Source organism: Enhydra lutris, unplaced genomic scaffold (assembly GCF_002288905.1).
Source record: "Enhydra lutris kenyoni isolate GAN:26980312 unplaced genomic scaffold, ASM228890v2 scaffoldscaffold19, whole genome shotgun sequence".
NCBI lineage: Eukaryota > Metazoa > Chordata > Mammalia > Carnivora > Mustelidae > Enhydra > Enhydra lutris.
Genome location: NW_019154103.1, coordinates 38,588,394 through 38,606,024, shown reverse-complemented (window position 1 = coordinate 38,606,024; position 17,631 = coordinate 38,588,394). Strand labels below are relative to the sequence as shown.

General features: G+C 48.1%; 1 protein-coding gene across 1 annotated transcript; it reads right to left on the bottom strand.

Moving 5' to 3' along the window:
• Positions 1–1,120: 1,120 nt before the first annotated feature.
• On the bottom strand, positions 1,121–16,438 carry LOC111148341 (peptidylprolyl isomerase C). The gene is made up of 5 exons (XM_022504850.1): positions 16,264–16,438; positions 8,906–9,019; positions 8,310–8,403; positions 5,589–5,773; positions 1,121–1,797 (listed from the first exon to the last, which is right to left on the bottom strand). The coding sequence occupies exons 1-5, from the start codon at positions 16,378–16,380 to the stop codon at positions 1,669–1,671; spliced, it is 639 nt and encodes a 212-aa protein (XP_022360558.1). The 5' UTR covers positions 16,381–16,438; the 3' UTR covers positions 1,121–1,668.
• Positions 16,439–17,631: the final 1,193 nt, after the last annotated feature.

Genomic DNA, 17,631 nt, shown 5'->3' with positions numbered 1-17,631 from the left:
ACTGGTACCCGGCGTATCTAAGGCCTTCAGTAAATTTTTGTTAGAAACAAAAATTGCTAAGAAGGTTGTAGTGAGGGGCGCCTGGGTGGCTCAGTGGTTTAAGCCACTGCCTTCGGCTTGGGTCATGATCTCAGGGTCCTGGGATCGAGTCCCGCATCGGGCTCTCTGCTAGGCAGGGAGCCTGCTTCCCTCTAACTCCCTCTGCCTGCCTCTCCGCCTACTTGTGATCTCTTTATGTCAAAAAAATAAATACAATATAAAAAAAAAAGGTTGTAGTGATTAACTGAGACTGCCCATTTCATCTCATCTCCTGTTAAAACAGTTTTCTTAGAATATAGCTCAAGAGATGGAATTTTCCTTTTAAGATTTGAGAGAGTGAGTGAGAGAGAGAGAGAGAGCGCGCGCGCTCATGAGTGGGGGAGGGGGCAAAGGGAGAAAAAGACTTCCTGCTGAGCGGGGAGCCCCATGTGGGGCTCGATGCTAGGGCCCTGGGATCATGATCTGAGCCAAAGGCAGACACTCAACTGACTGAGCCGCCCAGGTACCCCATGGAGAAAGAATTTTTTTTTTAAAAGATAGTTCTCAAATTTTATTTACTTCTTATTTCTTTTTTTATTGATGAGATGGAATTCTGGGGGTCCTCACTCACTCCACAGGTCCTAGAAGAGAAGCAACGGGGCTGTTTTCAAAGATATCACTCCCACTGAACAGAGATCAGGCACTCCGTTCTGGCCAGGTATGTTATAGCAAGGCCCCAGTTGGGTTCCACTTTCCCATCTAGTTTAAGTATGGTCCAAATCTTCATGCTCCTTGTGTTAAAAAAAAAAAAAAAAAAAGATGCCCTTTTGTTGCAACTCGACTCAAGGGAACTTGATATAAATGTTACAGTGAGTAAAAATTAGCAAATTAATCTGCTCAGGTATTTGGGATACGGTTAGGCATCATTTCTGTGCCTTCCTATCCCAAATTATCCAGTTATGTTAGCATTCTGATTTACAGAACCCTCTCTAATCTGTTCATTGCTAGCATTACAGTACATATATTTTTGTCATCAATTTTTTTTAAGAACTTTAAGGAAAAAAAAACAAAAAACAAAAAAGACTTGCAAAAAGAGAGTTGACCTATATAAAAAGCATTTAATAGGACACAAAAGCACCTTTTATCAGGTAAAAGTCCCTATGACATAACTCAGATTACAGATTACACTCATCAAATCTCCCTTTACCTGCAAAGAATTTGTCTGAGTACAAAATAACGAACGTCACTGTCCCCACCTTCTTCAGACGAATCTTCAGCGTCCTCGCTCAACTTGGGGATTACAATTAATTCAACAAGATAATGACTGTGCAGCAAGATAATGACCGTGTTCTCCAAACAAAAACAGACAATACAAAGTTTTCTCGTTTAAAAACAGCACCGTTGGAGGAAGGGGCGAGGTCTTTGAAGTGCCAAGTCCCTAAACAAGTGATTTACCTAAATTCATGCAAACTAATCACGGAGTGGTTGATGTTTTGAACTTTCCTGTGATTGAGAGTGAGACACAGAGGTAAGAAAACAGAGCAAAACAGTAACTTTGGAAACTCAAAAGACACACATGTGCACGCGCGCACACACACACACACACACACACCCCTGCCACGGTGTGTTTCTTGTTTTCCTCCCGTTGTATCACCAGTCAGAGACCTCAACCACAAAGGGGGTCTTCACGTCTATCTTGCCACTGTTGACAATGGAGCAGTCGGTGAGCGGATGGTCATGCTCATCAGTTGCCTGAAGTTCTATGGAGTGGACCACCGTCTGGTGAGAGAAAAGCAGATTCTGGGTTCACATCTCGCCAGCAACTATGGTGATCACAGGTGAAATCAGTGCCTAGTCTGAAAACCCAGGTAGAAAACCGGGTTTGTGGCTGTTGTTGTTGGTATGGTACAACTATGGAAAACTTAAAATATTCAGGAAATGTATATATAACAGAACAAAATTTACCCACTACCTGGCTACTGAAAGAACATACTTGTGTATTTTCTCACTTCTTTTAATTAGCATTTTATATTCTGGGGCGCCTGGGTGGCTCAGTGGGTTAAAGCCTCTGCCTTCAGCTCAGGTCATGATCCCAGGGTCCTGGGATCGAGCCCCACATCGGACACTCTGCTCAGTGGGGAGCCTGCTTCCTCCTCTCTCTCTCTGCCTGCCTCTCCGCCTACGTATGATCTCTGTCAAATAAAATTTTTAAAAATTAGCATTTTATATTCTAAAAATAATATTTTCATAAACACAGAGCTCTAATCAAATGTATTTCTACCCACTTTCTACCCCAGTGTAACAGTCAACATGGAATATGAGTCAGTTTCAACAATACCCTGTAAATGGTGTGGGTCAGAAGGCAGATTTAGAAGTGGACCTAGTTCTGTGTTTGCCCATTTCATTTTACTTACTTTTTTAAAGATTTTATTTATTTATTTGACAGACAGAGATCACAAGTAGGCACTGAGCCACCAGGCACCCCTGGGTTTGCCCATCTTAAAGTTGATCCACGCCCAACAAGTGGAGTGAGAGATCCCAACCCCTCAGTGATATGAAGACCCGTTCTCTACCCTGGAAGACTACACATATGAGGAAACCACCTTGAACTTCACACGGAAGGAAGGAGGACTGGTCCAGGACTAGGGACAGTGGCTTCTGACCAGCTTCCCAAATGAGGCTGAGACAAAAATAGCAACAAAGCAACTCACTGCCATGGACACGGTGCCACCTAACCCAATCGCTGGCCAATTTAGGTTAACTTAAGATAAAAGACCAGCATTCTTCTAATAATAATTATATATATTTCTAAACATTGTGTCTATGCAAACATGTGTACACATGTCCGCCTCAAGCACTGGCTTCCCATCTGATGACTTGTGGAACATTTTAAAAAATGCTTATTTAGAGTTAAAATGGAAATTTCTATGTATATTTTCCCACAGTTTTTAAAAATGCTTATTTGTGGGGGTCACCTGTGGACACTGTGATTCTGTGAGTCTGAGGGGAGCTCAAGAAAAGTGTAGCGTTCACAAAGCAAGCCAGATGATCTCTGGGTTAGAATTCAGGAGATTCTGAAGATTCCTTGGAATGGTATAAAACACACATACACACACAGAATTTTTTTTTCTGCCTGGAGAGAAAACCTATAGTTTTCATTACTATCTTAAAGAAATCTAGGACTCATAACATGTTAAGGACTGTTCCTCTAAGACCAGGCAGCGGGTCTCCCAGGACGCACCCCAATGGGTGGAAGGAAGTTGGTACAGTCGGGTAGGGCGTTAAGACAGAGGATCTAGAGAGCGAGAAGAAAAACCATGACTGGAAGACAACATAACACTTGCACGCTTCATTTCTCTTACACGTTAGCATGATATATTCACATATATGCATATATGCAGATATATGCATGAATGTTTGAACTTCATTACATTTAAAATTTTTTAAACCCTGGTTAGGCCCACCGGTCAAAAACGCAAACTGGGGGCGCCTGGGTGGCTCAGTGGGTTAAGGCCTCTGCCTTTGGCTCAGGTCGTGGTTCCAGGGTCCTGGGATCAAGCCCCCCACATCGGGCTCTCTGCTCAGCTGGGAGCCTGCTTCCTCCTCTCTCTGTGCCTGCCTCTGCCTACTTGTGATCTCTGTCTGTCAAATAAATAAATAAAATCTTAAAAAAAAAAAAAACGAACTGGTGGAGCACAGGCATATGGACGTTTATCTCACTTCAAGGGCATCATTCTGTGTGAGACTTGAGGGGTGCTGGCATTCATTACTGTGTGAGAATAGATGCCTTGAGGGGCGCCTGGGTGGCTCAGTCTGTTAACCGTCTGCCTTCCACTCAGGTCATGATCCTAGGATCTTGGGATTGAGCCCCATGTCAGGCTCCCTGCTCAGCAAGGAGTCTGCTTCTCTGTCTCCCTCTGCCTGCTGCTCCCCTACTTGTGTGCTCTCTGTCAAATACATAAATGAAATCTTTAAAAAAAATAAATAAATAAATAGATGCCTCAAATGAAGTTATGGCTCATGAGAATATAGGTCTGTCCTTTATTGTGATAGGACGGGAAGTGGTCTATGAAGTGATACGTGTCTGCTCTCTTTCTCTCTAGTCCCACTTGCCAATGAGAACCCTATCTTTGGCGACTCAGGCTGAACACTTCCTTGCCTTGTGAGAGAGGTTCTGAATGGGTCAGCTCGGTTCCTGGCTTTTCGATGGGTAGAATCAGGATGGGGGTAGAAGCTGTGGAAGAATTCTCACAAGTGAGATTGGTTCACTTGCATTTGGATGGAACAGACAGAACAGCTCACGTGAAAATGATACAAAATCGGGGCGCCTGGGTGGCTCAGTTGGTTAACTGTCTGCCTTCAGCTCAGGTTGTGATCTCAGGGTCCTGGGATTGAGCCCCACATTAGGCTCCTTGCTCAGCAGGAAGCCTGCTTCTCCCTCTCCCTCTGCTCATGCTCATTCATTCTCTGTTTCTCTCTGCCTCTCTCTCCCTCAAATAAATAAAATCACTTTTCAAAAAAAGAAAGGAAAACAAAAGAAAATGAAACCAAATCAAATACGGAAGAGGATGGGGGGTGGTCAGGAGTGGTCCAGGGTTGGGTTGGGCAGACCTTCCACCTTCTATTTTAGGAGCTGGGAGAGCTTCTGTGGGCAGCTGCTAAGGAGGAAAAATGTTGGGAGTGGAGGAGAATGAGGATTTTTAAGAAGTGTTTCTCTAGGTTATGAACTGGACCCCTGAGATACTCTTTGAGACATAACCTGCCAGAATCTGAATTCCCTCTAGTAACTGTCATCGTTCTACTGACTGTGTCTTTGGAAGGGACTTGTTTCTACACAGAAGCATGTGGTATTCAAGGGATTTTTAAAAATATTTTATTTTCAACCATGGTAAAAAAAAAAACCTAACATAAAATGCACCACCTTATCTATTTCGAAGTGTACGGTGCCATAGTCTTAAGTATATTCCCATTACCATGCAACTCTTCTGCAGAACTTTTTTTCTCTTGCAGAAGTTCAGCTGTGTACCCACTGAACACTCCCTATTTCTTCCTCCCTGCCGGCCCCTGGCAACCACCATTCTACTTCATTTTACATGTATCTGACTACCTTAAAGTGTTAGTCAGATGGTCTTTTTTTTTTTTTTTTTTTTTGATGGTCTTCTTAAAAGTGGAATTGTATGGTCTTTTGTGACTGGCTTATTTTACTCAACATATTCAAGGTTCATCCATGTTGTACCATGTAATGGGATTTCCTTCCTTTTTAAGGTGGTATTAAACCTAATATATGCACATATGGGACCCGGGTTTTACTTGGTTATGTTAAAAAAGAGTTTCCATTTATATCAATTAGCAAGATAAATGAAGCCCTTAATTTTTCCACGTCAAGGCTCCATCTTCTGCCCTGGTACTCCTCACAATTAAAATACCACATGCAATTCACCTTTAAAGAGGCAAGTCAGCATGGAATGATGGATCTCTAACAAGCACATTTTAAGATTAAAATAAATCACTGAAAGTACTCTTGCTATAAATATAAAGCTCTGAATGGGCATAATAACATATCACATTACCATTCCATCAATGACTTTTCCAAATACCACATGTTTGCCATCCAGCCAGGTGGGCTTGGTCAAGGTGATGAAGAACTGAGAGCCGTTGGTATCAGGCCCAGCATTGGCCATGCTCACCCACCCAATGCCATAATGCTTCAGCTTGAAGTTCTCATCTGGAAATGTCTCACCATAAATGCTTATACCTGGGTGAGACAAAATTAAAAAAAAAAAAAAAAAAAAAAGAGGAAAATCACCAGATGTTATATGAAAGCAAATTCTTCAAAGGGAACCATAAGGTTTTAATAGAACTGGGGACATGGGGATGGGAAAAAGATGGTCAAGCATAAGGAGAAATAAAGGAAGTGGTAGAATTCACTCCTTTGGGAATCAGGGCACCAGAGACTCAGATAAACACACAAAAACCTTAAAGATGGCACCATCCTCTGACCTCAAAGCAAGACCCCAAACAAGCAAGTCAACGATTTTGCTCTGAAATGAGAAGGAAGGGCAGGATGACACTGTTACGCCATGTGGAAAGCTGGGCCATCTTACTGGCACCATGTCTGTCCTGAGCTTCACGTGGTCACTCTGGTTTCAGCACCCAACCCTGGCACAATCAGCACTTAATATACACACTCCGCTAATCCTCATGACCCTACAGAACAGGTCTTCTCAATCCCACTTGAAATGAAGAAACAGAGGTTACAGAGCTTGAAAACTGCCTAGCAGAACCCGGTGCTCACGTAACTTCCTGACCCTCCAGCAGCGGCTCTTGCCTGCCCCCGTGCTGGAGCAACGGCAGCCAGCCTGCACGTAATGAGGCACAATGCCTTCCAGGCTCACCAAGCTATGGAAGGGGTGACAACGGGAGCACCCAGTGATCTGACCTTGAGTGGAAGAGCTGGAAGCAGCCATGGGGACTGAGCTCCAGCCCAGCAGCAAGGAGGGCAGAACCCGTTTCTCCCCTAAGAGAAGAGTACAGACCATGAGAAGTGTCCGCTCTATCCTCCAACACCTTCAATGCATGTCATGCCCACCTCCTCCCTTTCTGCAGACTCTACATCCATCAGCTGCCAACCTCAAGATCCTGGCTCAGCTGCATGGACCAGAAGTGGCTATCCAAGGCAGGCACTTTAGAGCTGATTGGTCAGTGGCCCGGAAGGAAAGCTCTGCTCACGGAGAGGTCTAGGCCAAATGTAAGTGATCCAAAAGGTCCTTCCTCCAAAACTCAAGAGAATTTCGACTCAAGACCAATGTCCACACACTTCCACACGGGCGCGTGCGTGTGCACGCACACCCACAGCAGGAAAGGCAAAGAGAGAGAGACGAGTCAGGAAAGAGGACACAGTAAAGCTCAGCTCATGTTCCTGCTGGGCTCCAGGATGGGAGAGTGGGACACCAATGTCAAGGGCATTGCTACAGGGAGCTGCACACTCTTCCAGGGAAGCCCAGCTCTGCACCAGCGAGGGAGGGAGGGCTGCTCTCCTGCGCATCCCCCCCACCACCCCACTGACCCAAGGAACCTGAACGTGTTTCTCTGCTCCATCTCCATCCCTGAACCCTGCAGCATTTTTGTAAGGACTAAAAGTAATGCTCCCGAAGACCCTGGCAAATCCAAGGGTTTAATGGTAGCCATTTTCTTATAAAGAAATCATTGTAATCAACATAAAATTAGCAGTAGTGCATGAAAGTGGGCCTAAGGGTTTCTCCAAAAAGTTAGCCGTTTCATACCTATCAGCACACATATTTGCTGAATTAAAAATCTTAAACCTAAAGTAAATTTACATTCTAATGTAGCTAGCTCTATTATGTGTGTTCAGGAAAAGGACTCATGACAGTTCTGAGCCCAGAGAGCTTGGGTACGTGCAGTCCCCAGGGAGGAACAATCAGCTCAGGTGTATGTGACAGTCCATAAATTTAATTATTTGTGCTTCACAGCACTCTACCTTGGCTTATAAAAACATATAATAAGGGGCGCCTGGGTAGCTCAGTGGGTTAAGCCTCTGCCTCTGGCTCAGGTCATGATCTCAGGGTCCTGGGATTGAGCCCTGCATCGGGCTTTCTGCTCAGGGGGGAGCCTGCTTCCCCCTCTCTCTCTCTGTCTGCCTCTCTGCCTACTTGTGATCTCTCTCTCTGTCAAATAAATAAAATCTTAAAAAAAAAACACGTAATATGGACAATTCGTTGATTACTTATTATTATTGGAAAAGCCAATAACAAAGTGAAAGAATTTGAAAAAAAAAAGGGGGGGCAAATCCCCCTGCAATCCTGCCACCTCAACCCCGGTCTCTCCCTTCAGGCGTGCTGCCCCCAGCCCTCCTGCACCACATCCATGTCTGGGGCCAGCTGCTCCCCTCCCCCACACCAGCGTGTGCACGCTTTCCCATTTGACCTTTCCTTCCCTTGTGGGCCTCTTTCTCGACCACTGCCTACTGGGAGTCTAGCATGTTAGTAACTGCAGAGCCATCTCCTGGATGAATGTATCTCCACTATGGAAAGATAACGAGCCAGAGCACTACTGTTTCCCGTGAGGGGGGCCTCACTCGTTTGTACCTGTGACTAGATTTGAGGAGCTGAGGGCTCCCTGCCACACCCTATCCTTCTGAAGCATTTGTTTGGTGGTCGTAAGTAGTTCATTTCTTACGTCTGGGAATTCAGTTCAGGGGGGTGAATGCACAGACTTGATCTTGGGTTTCAGTGTGGTAAAGAGAAAGGGAGAAATACAAAAGACATGATTACCGCCGGTGCCGTCCCCACTCGTGAAGTCTCCTCCTTGAATCATGAAATCTTTGATGACGCGATGAAATTTGCTTCCTTTATAGCCGTATCCTTTCTAAAGAGATTACGTCAGTTGAATATACAAGTAGATAGAACCCATACTGCAGGGTGAACCCTACCGTTTTTTGGATATGCGCTGCTGTAGTGAGCACTGAACCCCACTGTTTATCAGGATGTGACTCAATGAGAAAAGGACACAAACTCTCTATAGAATTAGGTCCCTGTGATGATGTACTGGTAGAAACACATCGATGGACCCAAAACAAAGAAATAAATCAACTATGGAAGTAGGGTATTAATGTGAATAAGTCAAAAGACTGCCCATCTGTATTCTCATGTGGTAACTGCTTCCCCTCGATTTCTAGGACCCCAAGGACACTGAGCACCAGGAGAGTAAGATTTTGTAGGAAAATAAAGTAAAATATTGTGAGAATGTCTCGGGTTCGTCGGACCTGCTCAATCCACGCTCATTTTCCCAGCAGACACCTTTATAATGGGCTTAAAAGAAGGAAGACCCCCTCCTGGGCACATTTAAGGGAACCCAGACTGAGACTGACCTCCCCTGTTGCGAGCGCGACAAAATTTTCCACAGTCTTGGGCACAACCTTTCCGAAGAGGCCAATCACGATTCTGCCAACATCTTTGTCTCCAATCCTCACATCGAAGAAGACCTGCGTGTGAGGGAACGGCGGAGCAGAGGGTTACGACGGGAAGAAAAAGGTAGTCTGAGAATGCGCCCCCACGCGAAAGCCCTTCCCCCCCCAGCAGCGGACAAAGAAGCTCTAGATTCATCTCCAATCACCAGTGTGGCTGCATTCCACCTGCAAAAAAAAAAAAAAAAAAAAAAAACCACGTTCATCCCACCAACATTTCATGAGCATCGCTCTGGGCCAAGCACCGCACAAGGTCCTGGTTTTGAAGACTGACTCAGCACTGTCCCAGGTCCACTGGTGAGGTCTCTGAGAACCCCACGGTCCGGGCAGCCCTGCGGTCCCCTCCCCTTTCCCAGCCTTGCGCTTTTCTGATGGGTGATGCTCTTGATCTTGGCAGGAGAGAACAACAGGTAAGAAGAGAAATTGTCTAACCATCCAGATTTATTTTTTTGTAACTTCGACCAGTGCCCGATTCCCAGGGAGTGCTCAGCAGACACCTGCCGTCAAGGGAACTTGAACAAGACATCAAAATGCACGGCCAGTCCTCGGAATGGCCGGCCACTCACTTCGGACTCTGTCAGGCTCCAGGTCCCCAGCCTTGTCCCGAGCCCCAACAGGGCCATCGGCTCTGCACACTCGGACACCCAGCTTAGTCCTCATGCCCACAAAATCCCACGGGGATGCTGGGTTCTCTTTCTGGGACAACATGTCAGGACAGATGAAAGAAAGCACGTCCCCAGAAAGGAGCATGAGTCATGTTGCACGCATGTGAACCCCACCGGTTCCCTTCCCTGAAACAAATTCTGAAAACCTGTTTCATCCAAATGAAATGATACCCATTGTGCTTCACAAATCACCGTGTTAGGATAACGCCAACGGGATGCTTGAAAAGGCTACGGAGTCGAAGGGCATTCTATTAGCGGGTTTAGATTATATGAAGCAATTTACTGTTCGAATGCGTTAAAAAAAAGAGAGAGAGACCTTTGAGAGATGGCTCTAAAAAATATAAGAAGGGTTGTCAAAGAAAAAAGATGTCTCGCAGTTTAGAAAAATCGTGAAGTAAAGACTGTCAAGCTTTGGTGCAAGACAAGGGCTTCTGCCAATACGTCAGCACGTCTGTCACGGGCTGATGTGATATTTAGTGCTCCGTGTGGCATTTTAGAATTTTCCCGTGGCCACGGCAGCCGCAACTGTATTATTATTTATACAGGAGGACTTTATAGACTGTATCAAAGACCATGTCCTTGAGATGAGCCTGTGCGCTTGAGGACGACAGTTGGGCATGGCTCCGGGATAGGCCTCAGCCCTGACACACCAGGACCGGGGTCACCAGAGCTGGTGTCAAAGAGAAGCACCTTCTCCAAAGCGATTTCCAAGCCCGGGAGTAAACTCAGGCACAGGCAATGACGAGGCAGCCCCCGGAGAAGAATCAGGGACCTCATCTTAAAGGAACGCCATACAAGACCCTAGAAAGGCCTGCCAGACTTCTAACGTACAGAAGAGAAAACAAAGCCTGTGGGTGTCTGGACAGCAAGGAGCATAAAACGTGGGAGAACAAGCCGGAGAAGGTGAAGGAAAAGGGCCTGTCCACCCAGGAAAACTCTTCAATAAAAATCTGCCTCTTCTGACGTGCAGCCTTGCACACTTCCTGATAAGATTTTTCTCCAAACTGCAGGGTCCTTCCACTTTGTGACTGGCAGCAAGGGTTTTCCCGAGTCCGGTGGAAATGATAAAATCACATCTTCTCTGTCACCAAGTACACAAGAACGGTGGCTCCCAGGCCCAGAGGGATGCTGAGGGCTGAGGGAAGGCGTCCTGGAGAGGGTGTGATGGGAGGCAGGCCTGGAGGGAGGGGAGCAGCCTCCAGGGACAAGAACAGGCCTGAGCCCCATGGGGCAGAGTTCCTTCTAGAGACAAAACACCAGGGCAGGAAATGGGCTCTTTGTGCAGGGAAGTAAAGCTACCCTTCTGACTGCAATTGACAGGGAAGGGAGACTCTGACCAGTTCCAGAAGGCGGAGGAAGGCTGCTGGCTAGGAGACCTGGGTATTTTGCTGGGCAGCAGAGAGAGGGGAAAGAACAGGGCCCCGGAAGACTTGGGGAATAGGACTCGTGTTGAGGGAAGGAGAATCTGGAACCCTGAGACCAGTTCAGGGAGGAAGTCCTAGGGCCTGTGGTGGGGGGTGGCTGAGGGGATTTAAGGACAGGGGAGAGGCACTGGGATAAAGGAGAAGAAACTGGAGGAGGAGGAGGAGGGAGGGAAGGAAAGGAACAGGACCTAGTCCGTGGGGTCTCAGGGAGCTTTGCCTAAGCTGGGAGAGTCAAAGCCAACCGTGCAGTCCTGTCATTTATCCTGAATATGGCGCTCGCAGTCCAGGCAGGGAACCCTCTAAGGGGTAGAAATGGTGTTTTCAGATCCCCGGTGCCTCGCACAGCATCGTTCAAACAGATACTCAAAAAATGGTGAGTACTTCAATGCCCCGTGAGAGGGGACGTGAGAAGCAGGGCAAACTACCTAAGTAGAGGGTGCAGGGGACCCAAGGTGGCTGACAGGCAAACACTCTCCCTCTGCACCGTGTCACCCTGAGATCATCTCTGACTGCTTGCGTGCCCTAGGGGACAGGCCCTTTTTGGACATGGGGTGAGGCTGCAAAGCCCCTGGCCATATGGACGTTATGGTCCCACAGAAAACACATATGTAAGTAGCTGTAATATAATGGACAATCTGGTTTTATAACAAGATAAGTACTGATGAAATGTCATGGGTAGAGGTGATAATTATCTGTGGAGATCAGGGTGGGCTTCCTGGCAGAGGTGGTAACTGGATTCCACACTGTACTTCAGGAGCAAGCTCAAGTCATTTGTTTCCCCCCTGAGGGCTGCCTTTGAAAGTCCTTTGAAATGATGGGCCACTGGAGGTAGAGAAAAGAGGGAACAGGAAAGAGGCACTCACAGAGCCTGATCCTAACCCCTGAAGGGTTAATCCTGCTTCCACTTCCAGAGCAACTAGGGTAGATGCCAAGGACAAGAGCCAACCACCCCGCTCCACTGCTAACTGGCCATGGGTCCTTGGGCAACTTAATTCAGCTCTGAGCTTCTGTTCCTCACCTGTTTCAGGGCTGCATTAATAAGGTCACATAAATAACACTAACAATGGACCTCAGAAATCTCAGCTAAGCACTTCACCTGCTTTATCACATCTAATATGCAAAACAAACACACAAAACCCCCAGTAGGTAGATATTATCTATGTTTCCACTAACAGAGAAGGAAATGGAGCTTCACACATTAAATCACCTGCCCCCAGGGCACCAGGCCATGCTCTAGGAAAGTGCCAGCAAGTTAGGCCAGGCATGAGTGCAGCTGGAAAGAGAGCAGCATTATTCTCTCTCATCTAGGTGCCTGACCTTGCGCAGAACCTCTGGCGTCTGCTCAGAAGTACAGGGTGGCAGATGCCTGTTCCAAGGACTTTGAGACCAGCCACAGCGTGGACCAGAGGCTCCAGGGCTGGGCAGGCAGCAGAGGGGGTGCTGGTGAGTGCCACTGAAGGGGGGCAATGCCTCGCCCCTCTCTTATTCCAGATTCCTAGTTTTTTTAAATGAAGTCAGAGAGAAAACAAAGGAGACTGTTGGGGGAAACACTAGAGCGATGGCCAGTTTATCTACTTTTCCGAACTCAGGGAAATAATTTTTTAAATTAAAAAAAAAATTATTTATTTATTTGACAGAAAGAGAGGAAGCACAAGCAAAGGGAGGGGCAGGCAGAGGCAGAGGGAGAACCAGGCCTCCTCGCTGAGCTGGGAGCCCAATGTAGGGCTCGATCCCAGGGTTCTGGGATCCTGATCTGAGCCGAAGGTAGATGTTTAACCAACTGAGCCACCCAGGCATTCCTCGGGGAAATAATTTTTAATGTCTCTCTTTTCCCATATATTGAGTTGTTTTAAAAAGTCCACTGAAAAAGTCACTTTGACAGGGCCAAATCTGTAGAAGACTCGCCTACACAATTAGCTCTTAGAACTTCATGATAGGGGCGCCTGGGTGGCTCAGTTGGTTAAGCATCTGCCTTAAGCTCAGGTCATGATCTTGGGGTCCTCAGATTGAGCCCAGCACCTGGCTTCCTGCTCAGCGGAGAGTTTGCTTCTCCTTCTGCCTATATCCCTGATTGTGCTCTCTCTGTCAAATAAATAAATGAAAATCTTAAAAAAAAAAAAAACAAACTTCATGATAAATTTGGTAGGAAGGGAACGGAGATACATTACTAATGCTGAGAGCAGAGTACAGGAAAATTTGCTGAATGACAGCACCCTAGCCAAGGGGCAGAGATGCTCCAACCTCCCCTCCAGCAGCCACCAGCTTCCTCTTGGCACCCCTCCTAGACATTCCCAGCCTGGGTGACTCACAGAGCATGACTGACTTGATCTAGGCTGGGTCTCTGCACTGGGTAGGTTTAAAAGCTTCCCTGGTGAAGTCTGTTCCCAAACCCCGCAGATGAGACTCATGGTAAAAAAGGATTCATGTTTATCTGAAATTCACACCTCACGGGGAACCTTATATTTTATCTGGCAATTCTACTTCGTTTCCCCTACCCCCATCTAAACCATCAGCAAGTCCTATTAGTTGCATTTCAAAACGTCTATTTCACATCCCTCCCCTTTGCTCCCCATTTCCACAGTTAGCACCCAAATCCACGCCATGGCCATCTGGACTCTGACATGGAGACTGAATGACCTCCCACTTCACTGTCCGTGGAGCGACCACAGTCTCTGTTTAAAAGCATGTATGAGGGGGCGCCTGGGTGGCTCAGTGGGTTAAAGCCTCTGCCTTCGGCTCGGGTCATGATCCCAGTGTCCTGGGATCGAGCCCCCGCATCGGGCTCTCTGCTCAGCAGGGAGCCTGCTTCCCCCTCTCTCTCTCTGCCTGCCTCTCTGCCTACATGTGATCTCTGTCTGTCGGATAAATAATAAAATCTTTAAGAAAAAAAAAAAAAGCATGTATGAGATGATGTCAATCCCATGCTTAAAACCCCGGAGGCTAACTGCACTTAGACTAAGACCTCAAATTAGAAGATTAAACTGGGGGTGCCTGGGTGGCTCAGTGGGTTAAAGCCTCTGCCTTTGGCTGGGATCATGATCCCAGGGTCCTGTGATCGAGCCCCGTGTAGGGCTCTCTGCTCAGCAGGGAGCCTGTTTCCCTTCCTCTCTCTGCCTGCCTCTCTGCCTACCTGTGATCACTGTCAGATAAATAAATAAAATCGTTAAAAAGAAAAAAAAAAAAAGAAGATTAAACTGCCTCAAAACCCGCTCCTAACTGTGGACTCCAAGACCCTACATGATTTTGCTGCTGCTGGCCCTTCCCGCCTTGTCTCAAGACATTCCCCTCACCCCTGGGTGGGAGCCTGTCCCCTCTCTCTGTCCTCCGAACTCTGATGGCTTTCCTGGCACGGGGCCTTTGCACATACAACTCCCTTTGCCTCCCAAGTGCTTGCCAGGCTGATTTTTCTTATCCTCCAGGTATTTTTTAGTATCACCAGGTCTATTAAAGGGTTTACAATAGTCCCCGCCCCCTTACTCGAGGTTTCCATTTTCCCAAGGTTCACTTATTCCCCTCAACCCTGTGAGCTGCAGTCAGAAGATGAGGAGGAGCGGAACAGCTCGGAATGCCTACCGCAGTCAGGTCACCTTACTTCATCTCATCAGGTAGACAATTTATCATCTCCCAGCATCGCAAGAGGAAATGTGAGTGCCTTTAAGATATTTCGAGAAAGACGGCACTTGCGTAACTTCTTACGGTATACTGTTATAACTGTCCTATTTTATTATCAGTTATGATTGTTAATCTCTTTCTGTGCCTAATTTATATATTAAACGTTCCCTTGTTTAATATATATGTATGTTTAATATGTATGTTATGTATAGGACAAAACCTAGTGTATGGGTTTCAGTATCCACTGGGAGTCTTAGAACTTGGCCCCTGCAGATAGGAGGGGACTACTATATTTTCTTCCTCATTTTATGAACGTTACCTTTACGGTTGTTATCCCGAAAGACCCAAATTGTATCTGCAGACTGAAAGACTCCCTCTACCCCACCATTTCAGCTCTATGGCCTTGGACAAGCCATTTCTCAAAAATAGATACGCCTCAAATATCAAGGGGCAGGGCTGAGAATCAGTGCTCACACCAGTGGGGCTAAGTTTCCCCCTTTCACGCACACAGAGACTGCAGCATGGTATGGCCTTATGTTCATTCTTAGGCTACATCAGATGTTTGGGTGACCTCCCTCTCCCCACGTCCCTCATTCTCCCCTACCCCCACCCCAGGTGGGATCTGTGGGAGAGGACTTAAGCAGTGTACTACTTGTTCAACAGTATCATTCCCACTGGCAAACACCCGATTTACTATTAAAACAACTTGCAGCTGCCCCTCCTCCCAGATTCCAAGACACTGCTGCTGCCAGTGGTTTTTTCTAGAAGTAGTGATCAAGGGCACGAAATCATTCCCTTCCCTCCCTCCCTTGCTCTGTCTCTCCCCACACCCTCCATTATCTTCTAGCCTGGATAAATATGCTGGGAAAAGCACGGTGGTGCTTGGAGAGACAGTCCAAGGCAGATCCCCCCCCCCACCAACCCCCCCCCCCCCCCGCCCAATCCCCTATAGAGATTAAAAGGCTGTGGGTGCTAGCAGTTTCTCAAGCTCTGGGTGCAAAGTCTGAAACAGTCAAAGGCTAAAGGCGCACCTCACCCCCACCCCCCGCCCCGGGCGGGGGCGGGGGGGGGACAGCCTCTCGCTACAGCAAGGCTCCTAATTTTCCCGGACACCCCCCACCCCAGCGGGCTCCTCCAGCCTGGGTGACAGCGGTGGCCGCCTCCCACTGCACCCCCACGGCTCAGAGATAGTCTCTTCGCCACCCCGCCTGCATTCTTCCTGCTTCTATTCCAGAGTCCTCGCCACGCTAAAGGAAGTACTCGGGCCGCCTCCTTCCTGGAGAAAGAGCCCAGTGGTTCCGGAAGCTTCCCGCAGCTCCCAGGGCAGGTCACGTCGGACCGCCGCCCCGGAGACTAAGTTCAAACTGCTGGGCCTAGCGCCCCCAAGTCGCCCCGGACAGCGCGGTCCCCGAGCCCTCGCACTGAGCCCCGCGGCCGCCTCGCGTCCCCGGCGCCCGGGAAGTCCCCTCCTCGCCGCCGCGGACACCGAGGACCCAGTTCCCAAAGCTCCCCCGTCCCCCTGGACCGCGCGAGGGCAGTTTGCTGCCCGCCAATCAGTTACCTTGGCCGTCACCGTGGGGCCTCGCCTGCTGACGCCCGAGGCCCCCGCAGAAGTCACGAGCGCGCCGAGCCCCACGCAAAGCGCGAGAGGTAGCAGCAGCTGGGGACCCGGGCCCATGGCGAGCGCCGGCAGCGGCTGCAGCGGCTCCAGCCCCACCGCAGCCTCCCGGACGGGTGGCTGGACTTCCCCGGCCGCTGCGCCTGCGCGCTCCCGGTTTGGGGAGGTGGGGGGGCTAGGATGAGGCGGGAGGGGCAGGGCCGGAATCTGGGGCGCGCTCCTCCCAAGTTCAGCCCCGGGAGCCGCTAGGGACTGGGCGCGACGCCCTGCTGACGGACGCTCCAGCGGCGGGGGCGCAGGACGCCGGGGGCCGCAGCGAGCCAGCTCTGCTCCCGCGCGGTGCCCCAGAGAGGCACGGACCCTAGGCGCGGTGGAGCTGCAGGGTGCGCGCGGGGCATCTCCCTCAATGTACCGCGTAGGCACGTGTTAAACCTGGCGGAAAGTTCAGGACTCTCCGCGCTCCAAGTCCGCCTGGCAACTTGTGCGCTGCGCGGTCAGAGGCTCTGCAGACCGGTTGGTGTCCGTGACCACAGCTGCCCTTGGAGGAGCCCCCGCCGCACCTGTCAGGTTCTTGGGAGACCTTAGTTAGCTCATCAAAGACTTCAGCCTAAAGTTTTCGACGCCTGTCAGTGCTTTGGGACCCCTGGATGGGCTGACTCGATTACATGTGATGAATGACCCATGAGATGATTCAAGTTGGAGATACAATTTTTACAAACTTATGAACTGGGTTTAGGAAGACTAATGATATGGGGAAAGCTCATACTTTTTAATGGAAAACTCAGGCTGCAAAATCATATGGAAATTCTGATCTCAACTGTGAAGAAGTATATATAAAGCCTTTTTTAAAATGGAGAGAAAGGTACCAAAACATTCACAGTAGCTGTCGTGATAGAATTATGGGTTTTTGCTTTCTTTGTAATTTTCTGATTTCCCAGGTTGTTCTATATTGAACATGTAAGTAATTTTATAATCAGGGAAGTGTTATTTTAAAACTCAGTGCTTTCCAAATTTGGACTTAAAACTTTTTAATTTTAGAGTCATAGCTCCAAAATTAACTACAAATTAATAATAGTATTCTCTTGGTTTTCTGAGTGGCTGCCATGACCTTCAAGCCAAGATTTTCCTTGGGTAAGCAGATAGGATTCCTACGTGTAAGTGTAGATCTAAATATTACACTGGAACTCCCCCCCCTTTTTTTAAAGATTTTATTTATTTGAGAGAGCGAGAGACAGAGAGAATGAGTGGGGGGAGGGGCAGAGAAGAGGTAGAAGCAGATTCCTTGCTGAGCAGGGATCCCCAGGCAGCGCT

Bases quoted from the DNA above. Each gene is read 5' to 3' on its own strand.
- LOC111148341 (XM_022504850.1), bottom strand. From the start codon at position 16,380: ATGGGCCCGGGTCCCCAGCTGCTGCTACCTCTCGCGCTTTGCGTGGGG. The intron at 5,774-8,309 runs GTAATCATGTCT...TGTCTCACCCAG, and splicing joins GAGTGGGGACGGCACCGGCG to GTATAAGCATTTATGGTGAG. The intron at 1,798-5,588 runs GTAATGTGATAT...TTCTCTCACCAG, and splicing joins GAAAAGTCATTGATGGAATG to ACGGTGGTCCACTCCATAGA.